This window comes from Corvus brachyrhynchos, unplaced genomic scaffold (assembly GCF_000691975.1).
Source record: "Corvus brachyrhynchos isolate BGI_N302 unplaced genomic scaffold, ASM69197v1 scaffold175, whole genome shotgun sequence".
Taxonomy (NCBI): domain Eukaryota; kingdom Metazoa; phylum Chordata; class Aves; order Passeriformes; family Corvidae; genus Corvus; species Corvus brachyrhynchos.
In genome coordinates this window covers 7,859,410-7,877,185 of record NW_008238448.1, presented here as the reverse complement: position 1 = coordinate 7,877,185, position 17,776 = coordinate 7,859,410, and the positions used below count along the sequence as shown (strand labels likewise).

Below are 17,776 nucleotides of genomic sequence, written 5' to 3'. Positions count from 1 at the left end.
TCCCTCAAAAGCTTTCTACCTTCAAATAATCAGCAGAAAGAGGTTGAGGGTTAATTTTTGAGACTGTTCAGCAATCAGGCTCTCCTGCTGAGAAAGCTACAGGCGGAATGGATTTCTATAACGTATTCTGAATGCATGCATTTGGCTTTGTATTACTAAGAGCAGATTAATTAAATAAAGCATATACAGGACTTGATAATTAAAATGAATGCACAGTTCACATGCATCAATAGATGAGTATTTGCCCTAAGGAGGTGAAGGACAGTAGAACAGAAAACAGATCAGCTCTCAGATCCACAACCAAAACAGTTCTTTTTGGCCATGCTTACAGAATTTGTTGTGCCCGAATTCTGTCCCTCTTTTTCTTGTTAAAAGTGAAAAAGCAGCAACATTGTTCAGCACTGTTTCTTTGGGTGCTGATGGAAGAAAATCCTCAGCAGGGACCTGAGCGTCCAGCACCTTGCCCAGGTCCCCTGCATCCACAGAGCCACACTGCCTCTGCTACAGGGCAGGTGCATCTCAAATGCCGCTACTTTTGCCAGTGTCCAGACAATGAGAGGAGCTCAAATGAAGCCTGGTGCTCAGGAAGCAACAAGTCTTTTTTTCTTTGCCCTCCTGATTATCTGATCCACCTGTCCCTGCAGGGAGGAAACAGGCGTAGTTGAAAAAGCCACGGCAGTACTTAAAAGTTACTGCCCAACTAAGCCGTGTGCTGGTGAGTGGGGACTATTCCTTTCATAGACTAATTTCCCACTCAGAATCCTGTTCCACCGATCGCTACTAAATTTTTTTGCACCAAGCTGTGCACTGACAGAATTTACCCACTTGCACATCAGCCAGAATAAAGCTGCTTTTTTTAGTTTTTCCACAAGCAGGGAGCTTTCCAGCGTATGTTTTTTGTTTAGGAGCAGGAGATGTTCCAACCTGGCCTAGTGACTGCAGTTAGTAACTCTAATGGATGCTTTCAAGTAGACTGAGAAAGTAAAAAAGTTCTGACAAATGCAACTCAAAGTTCAAATCTGCATTATTGAGATGCACAGAGGGGAAAGGGAATTGTTACAGAAACAGATGAGAGAAAGAAGCAAAGATTCTTTAACATCAGACCCTCCAGTTCATCCACATCCTCACAATTAACAATGGAAGTACTTTGAAGGCTGCAAAACTGCAGAACAGAATAGAAGCTGATGCAGGGAATTTTGGCATACTCCAGGTATGAGCAACAGCCTGTATATTAGTTTTTCCTTTTTTACAAGTATTCGTAATTCCTGTCTTCAATTCAGAGACACTTTCTGTAACACTTGTCTTAATAGAACTTTTCCTGTATATTTACCAGAGCCATAGAAGAAATGAACATAAGGTACAGAAAGATAAGTGCAAAATGGGCTACTTTGCATCAGGAATGATACTGTTGGTCAGCAGAAACTCCTAGCAGAAAAGTGAGCACTCTACAACACAAGCCACTTCTGAAGTGCTGACAAGCTCTTTCCAACAATTAATTCCATTAACAGACCAGATAAATTTTCTTGCAGCACTGTTACACTTGCCACAGGCCTCCACATTCATGGGGGCAATAAAATCAGTCACTATGCAAGCAGAAATGACCCAAAACTCCTTGTATGAGTAATTACACATGAATGATGAATTTGAATGTTTAGAAAGACCTGTCAGTGTAGCATCTTTGGCTTGTAATTATTAAATGGCTAAAACAAACTATCTCTTCAAATTGGAATAAATTTTGGTTACTTCTAGGATGCATTCCTCCTAAGAGCCTCCTGTAAATGTAGCTATAGGAATGCTGGGTGCACCTTGGGAAAAGCTGAACTCATTTTCTTGAACTGAAATAACAACCCTGTTGTTACATAATCCTTACCAAAATGTTACCAAAGATCCATGCCATTGTAACCATGTCTTATGTAGATGTTGGAATATTTTATCTTTATTTAAAATGGCAGCTTATGTTACATACTTTTACACGAGAGATGTTACAATACAAACTACTGACACATCCATCAGACACAAAACACCTGATTTGTGTATTCCTGAACTAAAATGTAATGAAATACATGATGGTTTTTGGATAGCATCCATAGCACCAGTATTAGATCAAACGACCACAAATACGGCACTGACATGTGAATTCCAAAGCTGAGTTAGGAGTCAAGAAGGGAAAGGCTTTTCATTTTCTTCAGGGTGCCAGGGGCTGCCAATGGCAAGGTGAGAATTTAGCACTTAGTAAAAACAAAACCAATGAACCAAAGGGATGGGCAGTGTTCCTCAGCAGGTACGCAGCATGGTTTGGAAAATAAGGTTCAAGTGAAAACTGAGGTTGCGTCTCTCATAGATAGAAATGTTATCATTAACCCAGCACTTTTGTCCAGATAGCCTCTCCTTTCAGACTTATAAAATGAGCAATGGAAGGAAACTATTGCTTTCAAAACTACGTATTTATCTGTATAAACAAAATTGATCTTTCTTTTCTTCCAGTGACCAAAGAAAAGTAGTTATTTTCAGTGTCTTCCATCAGAGGAGAATTGAGTACCTCAAGAAAGCAAGTTCTTCCAACAGCTGCTGACTTTAGATTTTGCAGTCTGTATGCCATTCATGCTACTCTATGCAAGAGTGCGCAGCACTCAAATGTGCATGTGTGTGTATGTGTGTGTATATATATATACACATGTACGTGCATTTATAAAGCCTGAAGGGTAGGATGATGTGGGAAAGGCTGTGTGAAAAGGCATGTATCCTTATTTAGAGGGCAAGTTTCTTATCCTCTAGATAATTACAAAATTGCCCACAAACACATCTGTAATGTGGCAGAAAGCAAAGCTTTGATTTCTTGTACAGAGCTGAAGCTCTGAATGCTTCACTATGCCCTCTGTGGAAAAAGGATACTTACTCTTCAACATCCTTATACAGGTTTTTTTTGATATTAGGTTATTTCTGAACACTTCGTGTAGGAAAGCTTACATTTCTCAAGTCTGAAAATAACAAGGCGTAACAGGCTGCCTTTTCTTTCCAGGAACCCTACACACAGTGTTTAGGACTTGCAAGAAATAGATGTGCGTTTCTTCCCACTTAATACACTGCATATTTCAGTGTGATTTATGAAGGTGGTTTATTTGTCACACACTTCATTAGAGCACTACACCCATACTGACATAGGGGCTGAAGGCAGCAATACTGAACTCAGAGTTTTATTTCTCATCTGAAAACCATGGCCATGTAGTTCCTGTGGGGGGTTTTGTTTGTTTTTATTTTTAAACAAAGGCTCAAGGACTATTGGCTTAATTGGTCTCTAACACCAGCTAGGAACTGTGAACATTTTCAGCCTTTTGTCAGGACTCATCAGATAAGTTCTGTCATTTTAATCACAGGTCAGTTGTTTGAACACTTAGACAGGACAGCACATTTATCAAAGTGTAAAATCAGTTTTGAAAGGCTAGAATGACCCTGAGAACCTGAAATATAAAAAGGCACACAGATTTCCTGCCAGAGGTGTCCAGCACATGAACAGATAGATCCTCAGCACACAAAATTGCTGCCCTTGAAAGCACAGTTGTTCTGTGATGTTGAATCTGTACTAGGAGCATAATCATCTCTGGAAAAAAACAGTAACAATGCTGATCTGAACACTGGATATGGGGAATAGTCTGGAACAAAACCTTTATAACAGAGATCACATCTTCATCCCAGAACAATAATCACAATATTGTTTTCACATTCCACTGTTGTCATTATCTCCAAAACAGTTATATTGGCAAAAAGACCCCTTGATGATGATGAAAGTGAACATTATTACCCTTTTCCTGTTAATAACAAAGAATGAATTGCTGGAGACAGCATGTATTGTTGCAGTTTTTCCAAACTGCCACCCAAAGTCAGACAGAAATCTAAAGAACAGTAGAAAAAACCCCAGTGCCTTTTATGTGCAGCTAGAGATTGGGGAATGGAACCTCTTTTTTGTTTTTTTTACAGTTACATTAGCACAGCTCTGTTTACTGGCTTATTACTTGCTTCCCTCTCATGGTCAGGTAGGCACATGAAATGACACCAGTTTCAGACTCTCCCCCATGAAAGAATCTTGTTATAATGAAAAATAAAATCTTGTTAAAATAAAATAGGACTACAAATCCAGTCAATTCCCTTTACTTGAAGATGGTAAGCCAACACAGTGACTGGCAGAATTAATTTAAAATTGCTATAAGCTCCCATTTGTACCAGTATGCTGACTGTCTGGAGAACATGAATACTAAATTCTCTTCAAGTTCTCATAGTGCTAGAACACGATGACCCAACTTTTTCTCTTCTTTTTTTAATATATGATGGCTCTAGAAATGCACGGAATAACCATTTTACAGTTTGTGACAATACAGTAAAGTGTTGGCCTGTCTGTGGACAAAAAACACATTTTAGGATACAAATGCCTCAGGCCTTCCTCTGGATCCATGGAGACAGGTGCTACTGAGAAGGCCATCAACATTTCAGAGTACAAGAGTGTATTGTAGTGCACAACTGCCTGCAGCACACTCATTTAATAGCTTTAGATTTTACTAGAGGTTTGTTCAAAGCAAAGGTTCTGGGGCCTCCAGCATCACCCACTTTTTATTCATATCAGATGCTAGCTAGATCCCTTCCTATTTCCTTCTTGTACATATGATTGTCTTTCAAAAGTGAGCTTGGAACCAGTCGGATATGATTTGCACTACCACCTTAAACACTGGAACCAAGTAATAAAAAAACCTCACATGTGTCCCTCCTGGAGGACCCTGTACAGAGAATCACAGTTTGGAAAACAACTCTAAGACCATTGAGTCCAGCTGTTAACTTAGCACTGCTGTGTTCACTGCTAAACCACACTCCCAAGTGCTGCATCTGTGTGCCCTTTGAACATTTCCAGGGATGGTGATTCCACCACGTCCCTGGGCAGCCTGTTTCAGTGCCTGACCACCCTTTCAGTGAAGATATTTTTGTGATAATCCTGTAAGCAGATATCCAAATGAGCATCTCATCCATTGTTTATCATTTTGTTTAAAAAAAAAAAAAATCAAAGATGAAATTATGTTCCCAGAGGTTGTTCCTACCAAAGACTGAATCAGCAGTTTGGAAGCTGACTGCAGGGCCCACTTTAAGACAGCAGTGGAGTCACAGAGTCCCCTGCACAGCCAAAGCACAAACACCACCGAAAATCAATTTGCCTTGCCTGTCTGAATTCAAAGGAATGCATAAGATCCAGGAGACTGAAAATAACTAAGCATTCCATAATTTGCAATTTCATGGCTGATTTCCCCTTTCTTCTCTTTGTTCCATTTTTTTTTTACAAAAAATACCAGAATAAAATACATCCATTTATAAAGACCTTTGAAACAGACTTTGGTAATTGCTCTGCCTCATGTTTCAGCTGGAGAGCTTCTATTGGAAAGGCAAATCTCTACAATTAAATGTAAGAGGCAGTAGAACACACATAAAAGAACTAAATACCTGCAGAAGTGTTTAACTGTTAGCTGAGAGTAATATTTAACCAAACCATAAATTTAGTAGTTGAATGCAGCATTTAAGACCAGTTTTAGTAACAGAAGTGGTTAAGCGCCTAAACTGAACTGAGATAAAAAGCTCCTACATGAACACAATATGAGCTATTATTCTATGCTTTAAGAAACTGGTTACGTTACAAAGTAGCTTAATAGGAGCATTAATATTTTGAAATTATTAAGAAGGTACAATATAAACCCAGAGCATTATTTTTCTGGCACACCATCTTCCATTAGCTTGAAGTGTGATACAGAATTTCAGTTTCTTCAGAGGCATTTGCATGAATTACATCAACACACAACCACAGCTGTCACAAATCCCATGTGCTTCAGAGTTTTTGTAAGCTTGAACAACTTGATCAATCCAAATTACTCCTGTGTATCTATCTGAGTGAGGGCAACCTCTGATGGTGTGCTGGGATGTGTTGCTGTCCGACAGTGAGATGATGGGGAAGCAAGTATGTGTTCTCCTCTCTTCATTTCCCATTCCTAAAGGAAATTTGGTTGATAAGGTACATCCTGCTCCCAAGTGTATGGCTAATCATTTTTGACTGTTAAATATCGTCCAGGAGTTTCAAAGGAAGGTGTATGGATTTTTTGTCACTTCAACTACTATTTCTGAAGCATTAACCTAAATATTTTGAACACTACTTTAATTTGAAGATGTGATCCATTAACCTGAATGTGTGAGACACTTGGTAATTTACAAACATCGGACCGATGACTCAACAATTTATTTAAATTCAAACTGCAAATTATTTAATGGAGAAAATACTTGTTTTGATATCAAACAATGAAATAAAGTTTTATACCAAAAGAAAATCCCAAGATTTCTAGAAGTCAGTGGAAAAAATAATTTATTGCAATTTCTTTTGCACATTAACATGAAACATTTATACATATATATTCTGTGCTAGTAAGATATACTAGATATAGACAATTTTTATACACAAAGTAATTGCACTATCCTATTTTATAATGCAAATATTCAGAAATGATCAGTCATATAAGAACAGATACTATTCACATAAAAATGTACTATATATTAAAGTTATGGAAGGTCTATGCATCTGAAACCTTGTCCACTTTTACTAACTGTATCAGCTGATGAAACACACCATGTCCCTTTCCAAGCTTTACATCCCTTAATTATGTCATGATGCCTAGAACATTACCAGGTCCTCTCAAGGAATAAAATTAGATCATTTCTGAAATTAGAGAGACCAAACCAAAAGGCAACCATGTCAACCACGTCCCAGCAGCATGCCTTTCAACTCCAGGGGCTACATCAGATGAGAATCAATGCACTACAAGTGGTCTGAAATTGTCCAGTAATCTATTATTAATATGACAATTTAATTTAGTTTATATAAATCAATGAGAAATACATTGCAAATGAACAGCATTTCAGTAGAAGTACATTGGCACATGCTTCAAATGGCAGTATCAGAAACACAGCCGTCCCCTTTCAATACAGAAGATGTCTACAGAGTGTCCACAAAGGGAAAATGCAGGATGATATCAAATGAGAACCCTTTTTCTAACCAGGAATTTAAAGAGCATCAAGTGTCATTCACAAAACGAATGGGAAGCATGGTAATAGCAGAACTAAATCTGATAACATTTATACAATAATTTTTATAATGCCGCTTTAGGTATTATTATTAAATACAGTTCCTTAGGTTCATTGTTCTGCCTATCAACTGAAATACCTATCTTTCCAGAAATGTCATCAATTCACATAACCACAGTACTTCAGAGATGAAGATGAAGATACGAAGCATCAGATTGAAGTCATTAGTTGTGGTGTGCATACTACATGGTTTCATTCAATATTATCTGGTGGTAGGAATGGTCACATGACTGACATGCAAAAATGCATATCAAAAAAAGGAAAGCTTGAAATACATGCTCATAGCAGAGATATAACAGTACCAAACAATAAGGACAAAAAATTAGCAAGCAAGCCTGGAGAAAAATGGTAAGTATGACTTCAGGAGTAGGGCAAAAGACAATGGTATTGCACATGGCAGTGGGAGATATAATGTGAAATAACATCCATAACACAACCTTACTGCCTGGCACCCTATTTGGAGACAGTATTGCACCCTATTCAGCATCCTCTTCCTCTTCCCTCAGCTCAGGAAGCATCTTGCTTTGTTTCCTTGAGAGCATGCAAGCAGAATTTGAGAAGTAAGGAATTTTCTTTGAAGCAACAAGGTGGGTTAATGCAGTGACAAAATACATTTTACAACTTGCAACCAGTATCAGTAAATAATAATAATAATAATAATAATAATAATAATAATAAAAAAAGCATAGGTAGTGCATGTATTTCTTTCGTATGTATTTTATGTAGGAATGAAACAATTCCTACATGCCCTGGTGAACTACCAACTCTGACAGAGACATTTCAACTTGATCCCACCAGTAACATGGGAACGGGGCAGAAGAGAAAGATACTAGAAAGTGGGGAGGAATGAAAATTGCAGTCATACATTTGAGGCTCTCGGCAAGATTTATTTTTTACAACAAATCTGTTTCTCAAGAGAGAAACTTCACCTGAACCTCTGTTAAAGTAATAAAGATGGTAATAAATAATCTTATAACACGCAAACAAGCAGATGCAAAATGAGTAATTGGTCACAGCTGCTTTGTTCTATGTGCTTCTGATGCAATTCTACATTTTGCTGTACTGGTATCATGGAAGAGATAGAAGTGGCAAAGAAGTGAAGGAGCAGCACTCCAAACCAACACTTATTCTCGTAAATTAGGTCTTTCTCAGAAATAACTGCTGTTCATGGGGACTGATATTAGAGATGTCAACCCAGGAATCAAGTTTGAGGCATGCTGAGCTGCTTCAACCCTACCATTTCCTACAGGCCTAGTAGAGCAAAAGCATATTTTAAGCCTTGGTTTCACATCTCTTATGGCATCTGTAAATATTCTGTCCTTTTTCCTCACCATGTATTTATTACTGGTCTTCAGAGTAAAAGATTACTCTGATAGATTTGCAAATGCTGAGCTAATAACCCTCTAACGGATATAATGAAAAGAAAAATACATCACTGATGTGCATTGATCCTAGACTAAAGGTAATGGAGGTAGAAAACTTCACAGTAAAAGCATAATTATTAGAAGTATCTTTAGGATGATTTAAGAAATATTTTCATATTTACTTCTATATGGCACTTCTTGCAATATTCTGGAGTGACCTCTCAGAAGTTTACAATTAGTTTCTGAATATATGGTAACATGCCATATTTATTGTTATGTACAGTCCCCCTGAAATAAATGGCACTGCACACACTAATATATTAGCATTCTGAAAAACTTCTGGAAAGAAAATCAAGACTACACCCGTGACTAAAGCAAAGTGATTACTTTAAAGTGATCAAATATAAAAAGTTGGTTATCTGATTTCTGATTTTGGATTAAAACTATTATGCACAGCCTATAAAGTGCCAGAAAAAAAACCCCATGAAGAGTACCTTCACACAAGAAATTGCAAACAGTTCAGAAAATCTTAAAAGAGTAAAACTTTGTGCATTTTTTGTGTATGGACAGATGAAATTGTGCAGGGAGTGAAAAAGAATCTAAAGATTAGAGGATTGTATTATTTCACTTTTCAAAATCACCTCTGACAAAATGATTATCAGTTCACATCGTCACATCAATGCATTTTTCTAATCTATGCTCCAAAACTTAGTACACTTTAGAAGAGACACCTGTCATGGGAGAAGTCGTTCTGCCTCTAAGAATTACATCTATATCTGAATTTCAGAATTAACAAAAACTAACAAAATTAGAAAGACCTTTTGAGTGTGCTCAAACTGTGAGTCTTAAGTGCTCCTGAAAATCAGGCTCACAGTGTTTCTTGGTCAGGTTTATTCCTGCCCCCATGTCTCCCTCTACAAAGCTCAATTACTGGATAATTGTATTACCAAGTGCCTCTCAGGACTGCTGTGAGGATTAACAAAACCAACTGTTGTACAAGATCTCTGAAAGGCAATTGCAATATTTAAAGTCTCAAACTACACAAACCTTATATTCATATTAAACATGTGTTAGGCTGAAACAAGGAAAATACCCACCTGACTCAGTACCTCTCTGAAATTTAGATTTAAAATTATAACGTGCCTTGCTACACATGATAGGACATTTATAATGCAGAAAAAAAGGTGAAAGGTGTTTAATTAAAATATATTTTAAATACAACAATAGATTTGAAATAATGGTAGCCATGTGAAATTATAGTTATCTTACTGCAGAATAAGAATAGAAAAGTATTCTCAAAAGTGGCACCCAGAATATAATTTTAAGTAATATATATTAAAATACAGGATTAAAATGCAGGGTTAATACTGGGAGTTACCATTAAAAAGTCAGTGTTCATATACTTGGGTACCAGTAGTAATAAATCTGGATTAAATCTCCTAAAAAGCCTAAAGAGTTTAACAGCCTAAATTACTTTTTCAGAAGTACATGAGTATTCGGACACATAATTAATTTCCTCTGACTTACAAGAATTATTTCAGCCAAGGTAATTGATGACTTTCATTATTTTAGTCAAGTGTGTTTTTAAGATTAAATACATTAGCTGAAAACTCGTTCTTTTTGTATTGCTTCAGGGCAAAATTCAAGCTATGTAAATCACTTTTATCTTTTTTTCTTCCTGTTGACAATGGATGGAACGTATGCGCCCGCTCAGCTATGGCAAAGCAGCTGGCATACTGTAACCTCATTGTCTAAGTTTGTAGCACACTTTGAGTCTAGATCTCACTGGCTTTTACTGAAATTCTGGATAATACATGCCCAGAATTCTGAAACTAAGGCACAAGCTTAAAGGGCCCTCAGTGCTTGAAGAGCTTTACCCTACCTCATTTTGACGATTTTGGCTCATATGTCATTTACAAGAAGTAGTTTTCACCCTGTGTATTTCTGAAGTGGGACCTCTGCCATGCAACAGTCTGAACAAGCAGATGCCATCTGGGGTTAAGAGACCACCATACACATTAGGTGTAAATTTGCTTGCAAGTAGTTGCTTGACTGTTGCCTAAATATTTGAAGGCACATTTTTTCACCCACTGCAAGAAAGCACATGGCAAATTTTGAAGTGCTGATAACCAGACATGTCAGCTAAACAGAAACTGACATTATACTGCAAAATCTAGTACAGTGCAGAAATCTGTAAGAGGGAGATATAAATATTTAAACACTTGGCATTCCCTCAAGGACTTTTTGAAATCAAAAGTATTCTTTCAGGAACCGCACAAACTGCAAAGACAAATAATCAAGGACTTTCAAGTACTGTCAAGATAGTAAATGTGTTAATGAAAGAGCGCTGCACAAAACTCTTCATTTTTTTTCTACGGAACATTTAGTTTTGAAAATGTATATGGATCTCAGTGGTTTAGATTAAATTTTTAATGTTTACACCTTGTTTGAAAAGAACAAAATTACACTCTAGTTACTCATACCTCTGTCTCTGTACTCTTTCTGGACAAAAACCAAACCTGCATTGGCTCTTTTTTGCCCTTCATAGAAACTGGACCCCTGTACTCCAGGTGGAACTGAGGATCTGAATTTTCTGGTGTCATGAGACACCTGAAATTGAAAGAGAAAACATGTAAATGAATGCGCTTTACATGTACACCACACACTATGTAAAATATTAAACTTGCTACAGGTATGTGAGCAAACTATCAAAAGATTCAAATCTATCTCTACATCATTATTATGTTTGCATGCCAGTAATTGTGTATCATAATGCAGTTTGCCAAACAGTTTCATGGGAAGTCACATACTTAAATAATGTTTGCAAGAGGACTGTCACTTTCAACTCCAAAAAAACTTTTATGGTATGCTGACAAAGTGAATTATTTTAAGATGTCAACACCAATAAAAATAATACATCACTCACCTGTAAGTATATTCAGAGACATTGATCTTTCCCTTTTCTCCAGTAGTTTCTGTCCTGCTTGTTAGATTCACAGTATTTCCAAAGAGACAGTACCGTGGCATCCTTTGACCTATGACACCTGTGACTACCTCACCAGTATGGATTCCTATTGTTATCTTTAGAGAGAAAAAATTAAGTTTGAATATTCAAAATTGAGGTAAGTAATCTGATGCTTCTGACTAAATACAGGGTATATGTCATTTTTATCTATTAGAGTTTATTTTTCCAATGTGCTACTCCTGCTTCTTCAAAGCCTTTCATTCTGTGGGTTTTGTCACTTCTCTGTTTTTTAACTTTAGTACAGTGTCGTGCCTCTGACTTCCACATGAATAATTAAACTCTGTAATTTTCCAGCATGCACCCTGCTGTTATTATATACTGTGAAAATAAAGAAAAAAGGTGGGCAGAGAGGCATACTCTGAAGGTCTGTGTTTAGTGAGCACTCAGAAGGTGCAGAAATGGATGGCATAGGTCAAGAAAAAAAGATGTTTCTCAAAGGAAAAATCATGGTATTTTGTATTCAGAAGCTCAAGAGATAGGACAGGGAGAAGCTTGTTCTTGTAGCATGGTACAGTTATTGTAAAGCCCCAAATCACTTCTCACTGCTTTCCTCCATGATAAGTGAACTACACAGCTCTAAGCTAGGTGATAGAATGGTAACATTCATGTAAATAGAAATATGCATTGCAATCAATCATTTTCTGCTCACAACCTTCTGATGAGGACAGCCAATGCTGCTTGCCCAATTCTGTTATCAGTGCCACAACATCTCCGTAAAGTCCCACAATGTGTGAACTTCCACTAATACACACTAGCGTCAGCAGTCATTGCTGTAACTGTCTATGGAACTGTACTGCTCTTTTTAATGCAATAATTTCTCATTCTGACAGGAGAATCTGAGGTGTAATCAAAAATACCAGGGAGGGAATATTATTCTTTTGTTCATTGAGTTGAAGAAGACTCAACAGATTTTTCTTGATGCACAATAGGAATTCATTGATTATATTGAAACGATCAGAAAACTGACATAAATGATGTGGACCTAAATTAGTCCTTTACCTTTTAAAGCACAATAGGCATTTTAAGGTCTGGGAACTGCACATGTCACAGCTACATGTGACTTCTCACATTATTTGTACAAATCAGTCTCAAAATCTAACAATAACAAAGCTTGCATAGACTGGGACTAGAGCATTATCGTATTTCAAAGCATTATCATCCTATCAAAGAACGGGTTTTCCGTTCAAGCCCACATTTACTAACCTGTACAGGCTCACCATCTACTTGAACTTGGCCTGCTATTTCCATCATATCCAAAGCCAGGTGGCAGATAGATCGTGCATGATGCATGCAAGGCTCTGGTAGACCACTCACTGTCATATACTTGTCCCCAACTGTTTCCACCTATAAAGACAGATTTTTTTCAATTATTATTATGCCTTTTGGAGTACTAGAATTGATGTAGTGCTTCCTTCAAGACTGCTTGTCCTTTCAAATAGTTCCCTTTCATTCAAATCACCCTAATTACTGTCATCTGTGCTTGTTATTGAAGAGAATTTATTGTAAACCCACCACGTAACAACTTACATTGACACTGTGATTGTGTAAACCAGAGTCTCTCTTCTGGTGTCTTCTCAACGAAACTGAGCTCTATGTTTGTTCTGACTCACACCCTTGATTCACACAGTACAGGCCATAAAATTCAGTTCTAGTAAAAGCCAGGAATGAACTTCATAGATATAAACACACAAGCAAACACATGGACATATGTATGGGTTACATATGTATCTCTCTCTGTACCTTCCTGCTACCAGCCACATTTGCAACTACACCTCACTCCTAATGAAGGAATGAAATTCACATTGAGTAACTGAGTAATAAATTATGATTTACAACTAGAAGACCCAGGAACAGGACTGAAAAACTTAAAGCACAAGGTCAGAAGAACCACAAATGTCTTGTATAAGTTCACATATGCTAAATGTGGAAGTACATTTGTATGTGCACCTAATGGGTAACTGCAGAAATCGTAATGAGAACTTAGCACTTTATGTTCCCTCACACATTTAGAGATAACCAACATACTCTTCTGTAGATATCTAATATCAGACTGAGAACATACGGGTTTTTTTAAAACACCTAAAATCCAAGAAAAGACCGGAAAATTTACGATAGTAAATTATCGAAAAGTAACAGATTAGATACTTTAAAAATCTATGCTTACCTTATAAACAAATGGATTCCTTCGTGAATCAGTCAGAATATCAAATCTTGTGTAAAGATCATTTAAAAGGTTGACAATTTTCATGGCTCCCTCTCCAGAGGCGTGTTTACTACAAAAGGCATTGAATCCCACAATGCCACTGAACAGAATGGTGACATTGTCGTAGCGCTTGGCTGGAACAGGACGCTTGTGTCTCAGCTCATTTGCCACTGATGGCGGTAGAACAGAGTACAGTAATCTACACAGGTAAGGAAAGAAAGGCACAAACAAAACAGAGAGAATGTGAAGAAAGGTGTTTTCAGCACCACTCTTCATATATTAACTTCCTACCCCCCCACAGGGTTTATAATATACTTCCATCATCAATAAGCAACAGAAAAGATGTTTACTGAAGAGTATGTTTTTGGAAAACAGGAACTGATCTACATCAGCATGCCATTTCAAACACACATTAATGCATCTAAATTATCGACAAAATGAGACATATATTACTAATTCTTCTGACATGATCTGTTAATAGTGTCTTGGATCACTCAGCTTATTTAGTATGTTTTTGCTCACAGAACCATAAAAACTGCTAAAAAGACCATGAAGAGGATCAAACAGTTGTTCCACCTCTGATCAATTCATGCATTCTAAATGCTTACTCTCTGTTGAGCATGCTGCTTTTAGGGTTAGAGTGTCTTTAATTACTAGTCTATATGACATATTAACACTTGTTCATATTATAAGTTACACAAATAAAATCCAATCACACACAGAAATTCACCCTATTCTCATGTGTATTCCTTCAACTTTCTAACTGCTATCTTAAGGTCCATTTCCCTCCTGACGCATCTAAGTGGACAAGCTGAAGATCTCTGACTGTTTCACAAACCTTGAACATCATTTTGTACACAGCCTCCTGCACAAACCCTCATTAGTTGCCTTTTTGGCAAGTTCACTACTGCATGAGTTATAATTAGTGAATACTTTTGGCACATCATACAGTAACTGACACTGTCTGTTCCAGCAGCTGCCATGAAGGCTAGAATTCCTGAAGATAAAATGACTTTTTAAAGCAAGCCAAAAGGCATGAAGAGGAAAAGATACTTCTTATGCTTTGTTTTCTCTGGTTCTCCTGTCCATCCCTTTTTCCATACTCCATTACAGAAAAAATGTATCTGTCAATAGAATTAATACAGAGATGGGACTATGTTTTATAAATGAACCCCACACTACTTTTCACACAAGCTTTTGTTTAATTTGCCAGTCATTGTTGAGCTGAGATGCCAGAGAGTAATGACCCTTGAATTTGACTTTATAGTTATCTGCAGAATTGGATTTGGGGCCCAGTGCACACTTACTGTTATGTGTTAGTTTTAGGTACTTATATCTAGATAAACCCAAATTCATTTCTACAAGTAACTATAATCAAATTCATAGCATTAGGCCATTGCAAAATTTCAGCTTTACACGAACTATTTTCAAGATTTATAAATTATGTTTTTCTGTTCTGTTAACCTGTCCCAGAAAGACAAATTTGGTTTACTGGACTCTGTCAAACAACAGCACTTGGGCATTCATCAAATTCACCTCTGCTACAGTGACTGCATATAAGTTTCCAAAATTTTAAGTAATTCACAAATAAAAAAGAATTGTCAGCTCACTTTTTATAACTTTTCTTATCAGGGAGGGAGCCATCAAAACATCTAGGCATATAATGGCCTAGACTGTGGGTGACATTTGACAACCTAAATAAAGAAATACCCTATTAAATGTTCTTTCTTGACTCCAAAATTACCAGTCCTGATTATCTCTGATATTCCTTACAAGATTCTGTTATTTTTTAAAGAGGGTAGCTATAAATAATATATTGCTTTGAGTGTTTCAGCTCAAAATCGGGATTTGGTTCTTACGTGTCTGTCTTTTTCTTTTCATCTTCCAGTGCACGCAGTGTGTGCTGCAGTCTGTCAGTGAGGATCTCGAGCTCCTGAGTCAGTTTATATTCCTCTCTGAACTGCTCTCCCAAAAGAACCAGATCACGGGTAGCATCGTGCAGTGGAATATCACTCAGATATAAACCTCTCCTGGTTAAATCATCCAAGTTCATCACACTGCAAAGCAGAGAAGTATATAATAATATGGATAAAATTAAACTTGCCAGAGGAGCATTTAAAATTCAAACAGCAGAGTCTGCTGAATAACAGTAGAAAGCTGAAGCTTCTGAACTTGTGATGAGCTGAACAACATATCCCTTCTACGAAACACCTTATTTGTGATCATTCATGTTAACCCATGGCTCTTGATTTTTGCATTTAAATACAGAATTCTTATTATGAGTTCCATGAGCATATCAAATGTATGTACTACAGCACACAAATTAAAGTGAGATTATGTAAAGGTAGGCTGCCTTCTGTCATCATCCCCTCTCTCCCCTTTACACAGGAGGTTAATGCATTGTAACTGCATAATCCGATGTGTTAGTTTAACATGCTCTTAGCTAAAGGATCTTTCCATTCAATCCCCCATTCCAACCACTTATCACTGATCTATTATAATAAAACTACTGCAAATATACATGAACCCACATAGAAAACCAAATAATTGTAACATTTCTTAGCACTCTCTGAGTAAAAAACAAAGGACGAAACTTGAAAAAAAAAAAAAGGAATATGAGGAATAACAATTTGTACAAACTGGGCCAGAGCAACCCAATATTTATATTGAGTATTTAATAATCAGTCAAGTTCCAATGTTTAAATGCTCCTACCTCTTTTAGTATAAACACATCGAAACCAATTAAATCAATATTCAAACCAATTAGTCTCTGTTGTACTACTCTCATAAGCGTTCTTAAAATTAGTAATTGTAAAATGGAAACCAGTATTATAGAACTCTCTAGGTTTGAAGTACCTTGGCGAACAAAGAAAGAGAATGCTGTCTGCTTCAGGCAAGTAGATCATTTGACCTTTCAGCCGTAAGCAGCTGATTTCTGTGCCAGTCAGTTCATCTTCACACTCCAACTTTTCCACATCCAACAGCCCCTCCTGGTGATGAAAAGTCACAACTGTGTAAGGGCAATGGTGTGTTATGCACCAGGCCTAGTATATAAGTGCATTCACTACGAAGGCAGTGAGAATATTTGGAATAGACTTACAGCCTACATTAAACCCTGATTAATTTCTTATTTGAACACCACGCACTACCTGTATTTTAATACTGCTATTCGCTACCTTAAAGACACAACGCATGGTATCTTTCTTTACATTCATGTTCATAATTCCTTGTTTTCTTCCACATAATTTCTTAATAGTTTTGACAATAGTATTGCCTATTCTGTGAAGTTCTATCTGTGCCTGTGACCATCTCTAAGAAATCATCCTGGTTTCTCTCAGGTACAGTTTTCTTTAAATAACCAGGCTCCTTAATGTAGTAGGTGTTACTCTACATGCTGCATCTGTTCCTATCACCCGCCTCATCTCCTGCTCTCTTTAGAGAAAAGGGTACAGATCTGTGTATGAACGTACGGGCCCAAGCAAGAACACATTTCATATTTGTCTGCCACACTGTTATGAAGCAAAAGTCAATGTAATTACCTTTCTACATTTACTTTGATACAATGCCATATACTAGACTAGCCCCTTGCAGAGAAAGCATCAGACATGAAGTACATTTACTTCGCCATTTCTATAAAACATTCTGCTCAACAACTACACACAAATTCATACCTGTGACTCTCTCTTGGCTCAAGACTCAAAAGGGGCTGAGCATATTACTGTGCAGAGAATTTTCTCTGAAGAATTCTGAGCTTTCTGCACTTATCTCTCCAAAACACACTTCCTTTACTTAAAGAAAAGCTGGGAAAATATTCTCTAGTTACCTTAGTTCTCAGTACAAAGACTGTATTAATATGGGAGAGGATCCCATGGAAGCTAATATCAATATGAGGCCGGACCAAGGAGAAAACTGACAACAGACTGCAATTTCCTGGCTGTAGCTAGAATATTAAAAAACAGCAAAAAGAAAAGAAAAATATTGTTATGCTTTATAATAAAAATATACAATATTTTAAATATATTA

General features: G+C 37.0%; 1 protein-coding gene across 1 annotated transcript in view; it reads right to left on the bottom strand.

Annotated features, from left to right (window-relative positions):
* Positions 1 to 6,368: 6,368 nt before the first annotated feature.
* Positions 6,369 to 17,776, bottom strand: part of GUCY1B3 (guanylate cyclase 1 soluble subunit beta) — a 39,828-nt gene continuing 28,420 nt past the window's right edge. The window contains exons 6-13 of the mRNA XM_008635657.2: positions 17,577 to 17,693; positions 16,610 to 16,743; positions 15,613 to 15,810; positions 13,715 to 13,952; positions 12,754 to 12,894; positions 11,452 to 11,606; positions 11,009 to 11,135; positions 6,369 to 7,692 (exon numbers count right to left, since the gene is read on the bottom strand). Coding sequence (XP_008633879.1) covers positions 7,669 to 7,692; positions 11,009 to 11,135; positions 11,452 to 11,606; positions 12,754 to 12,894; positions 13,715 to 13,952; positions 15,613 to 15,810; positions 16,610 to 16,743; positions 17,577 to 17,693 — 1,134 coding nt within the window. The 3' untranslated portion in view covers positions 6,369 to 7,668. The remainder of the gene's footprint in view (positions 7,693 to 11,008; positions 11,136 to 11,451; positions 11,607 to 12,753; positions 12,895 to 13,714; positions 13,953 to 15,612; positions 15,811 to 16,609; positions 16,744 to 17,576; positions 17,694 to 17,776) is intronic.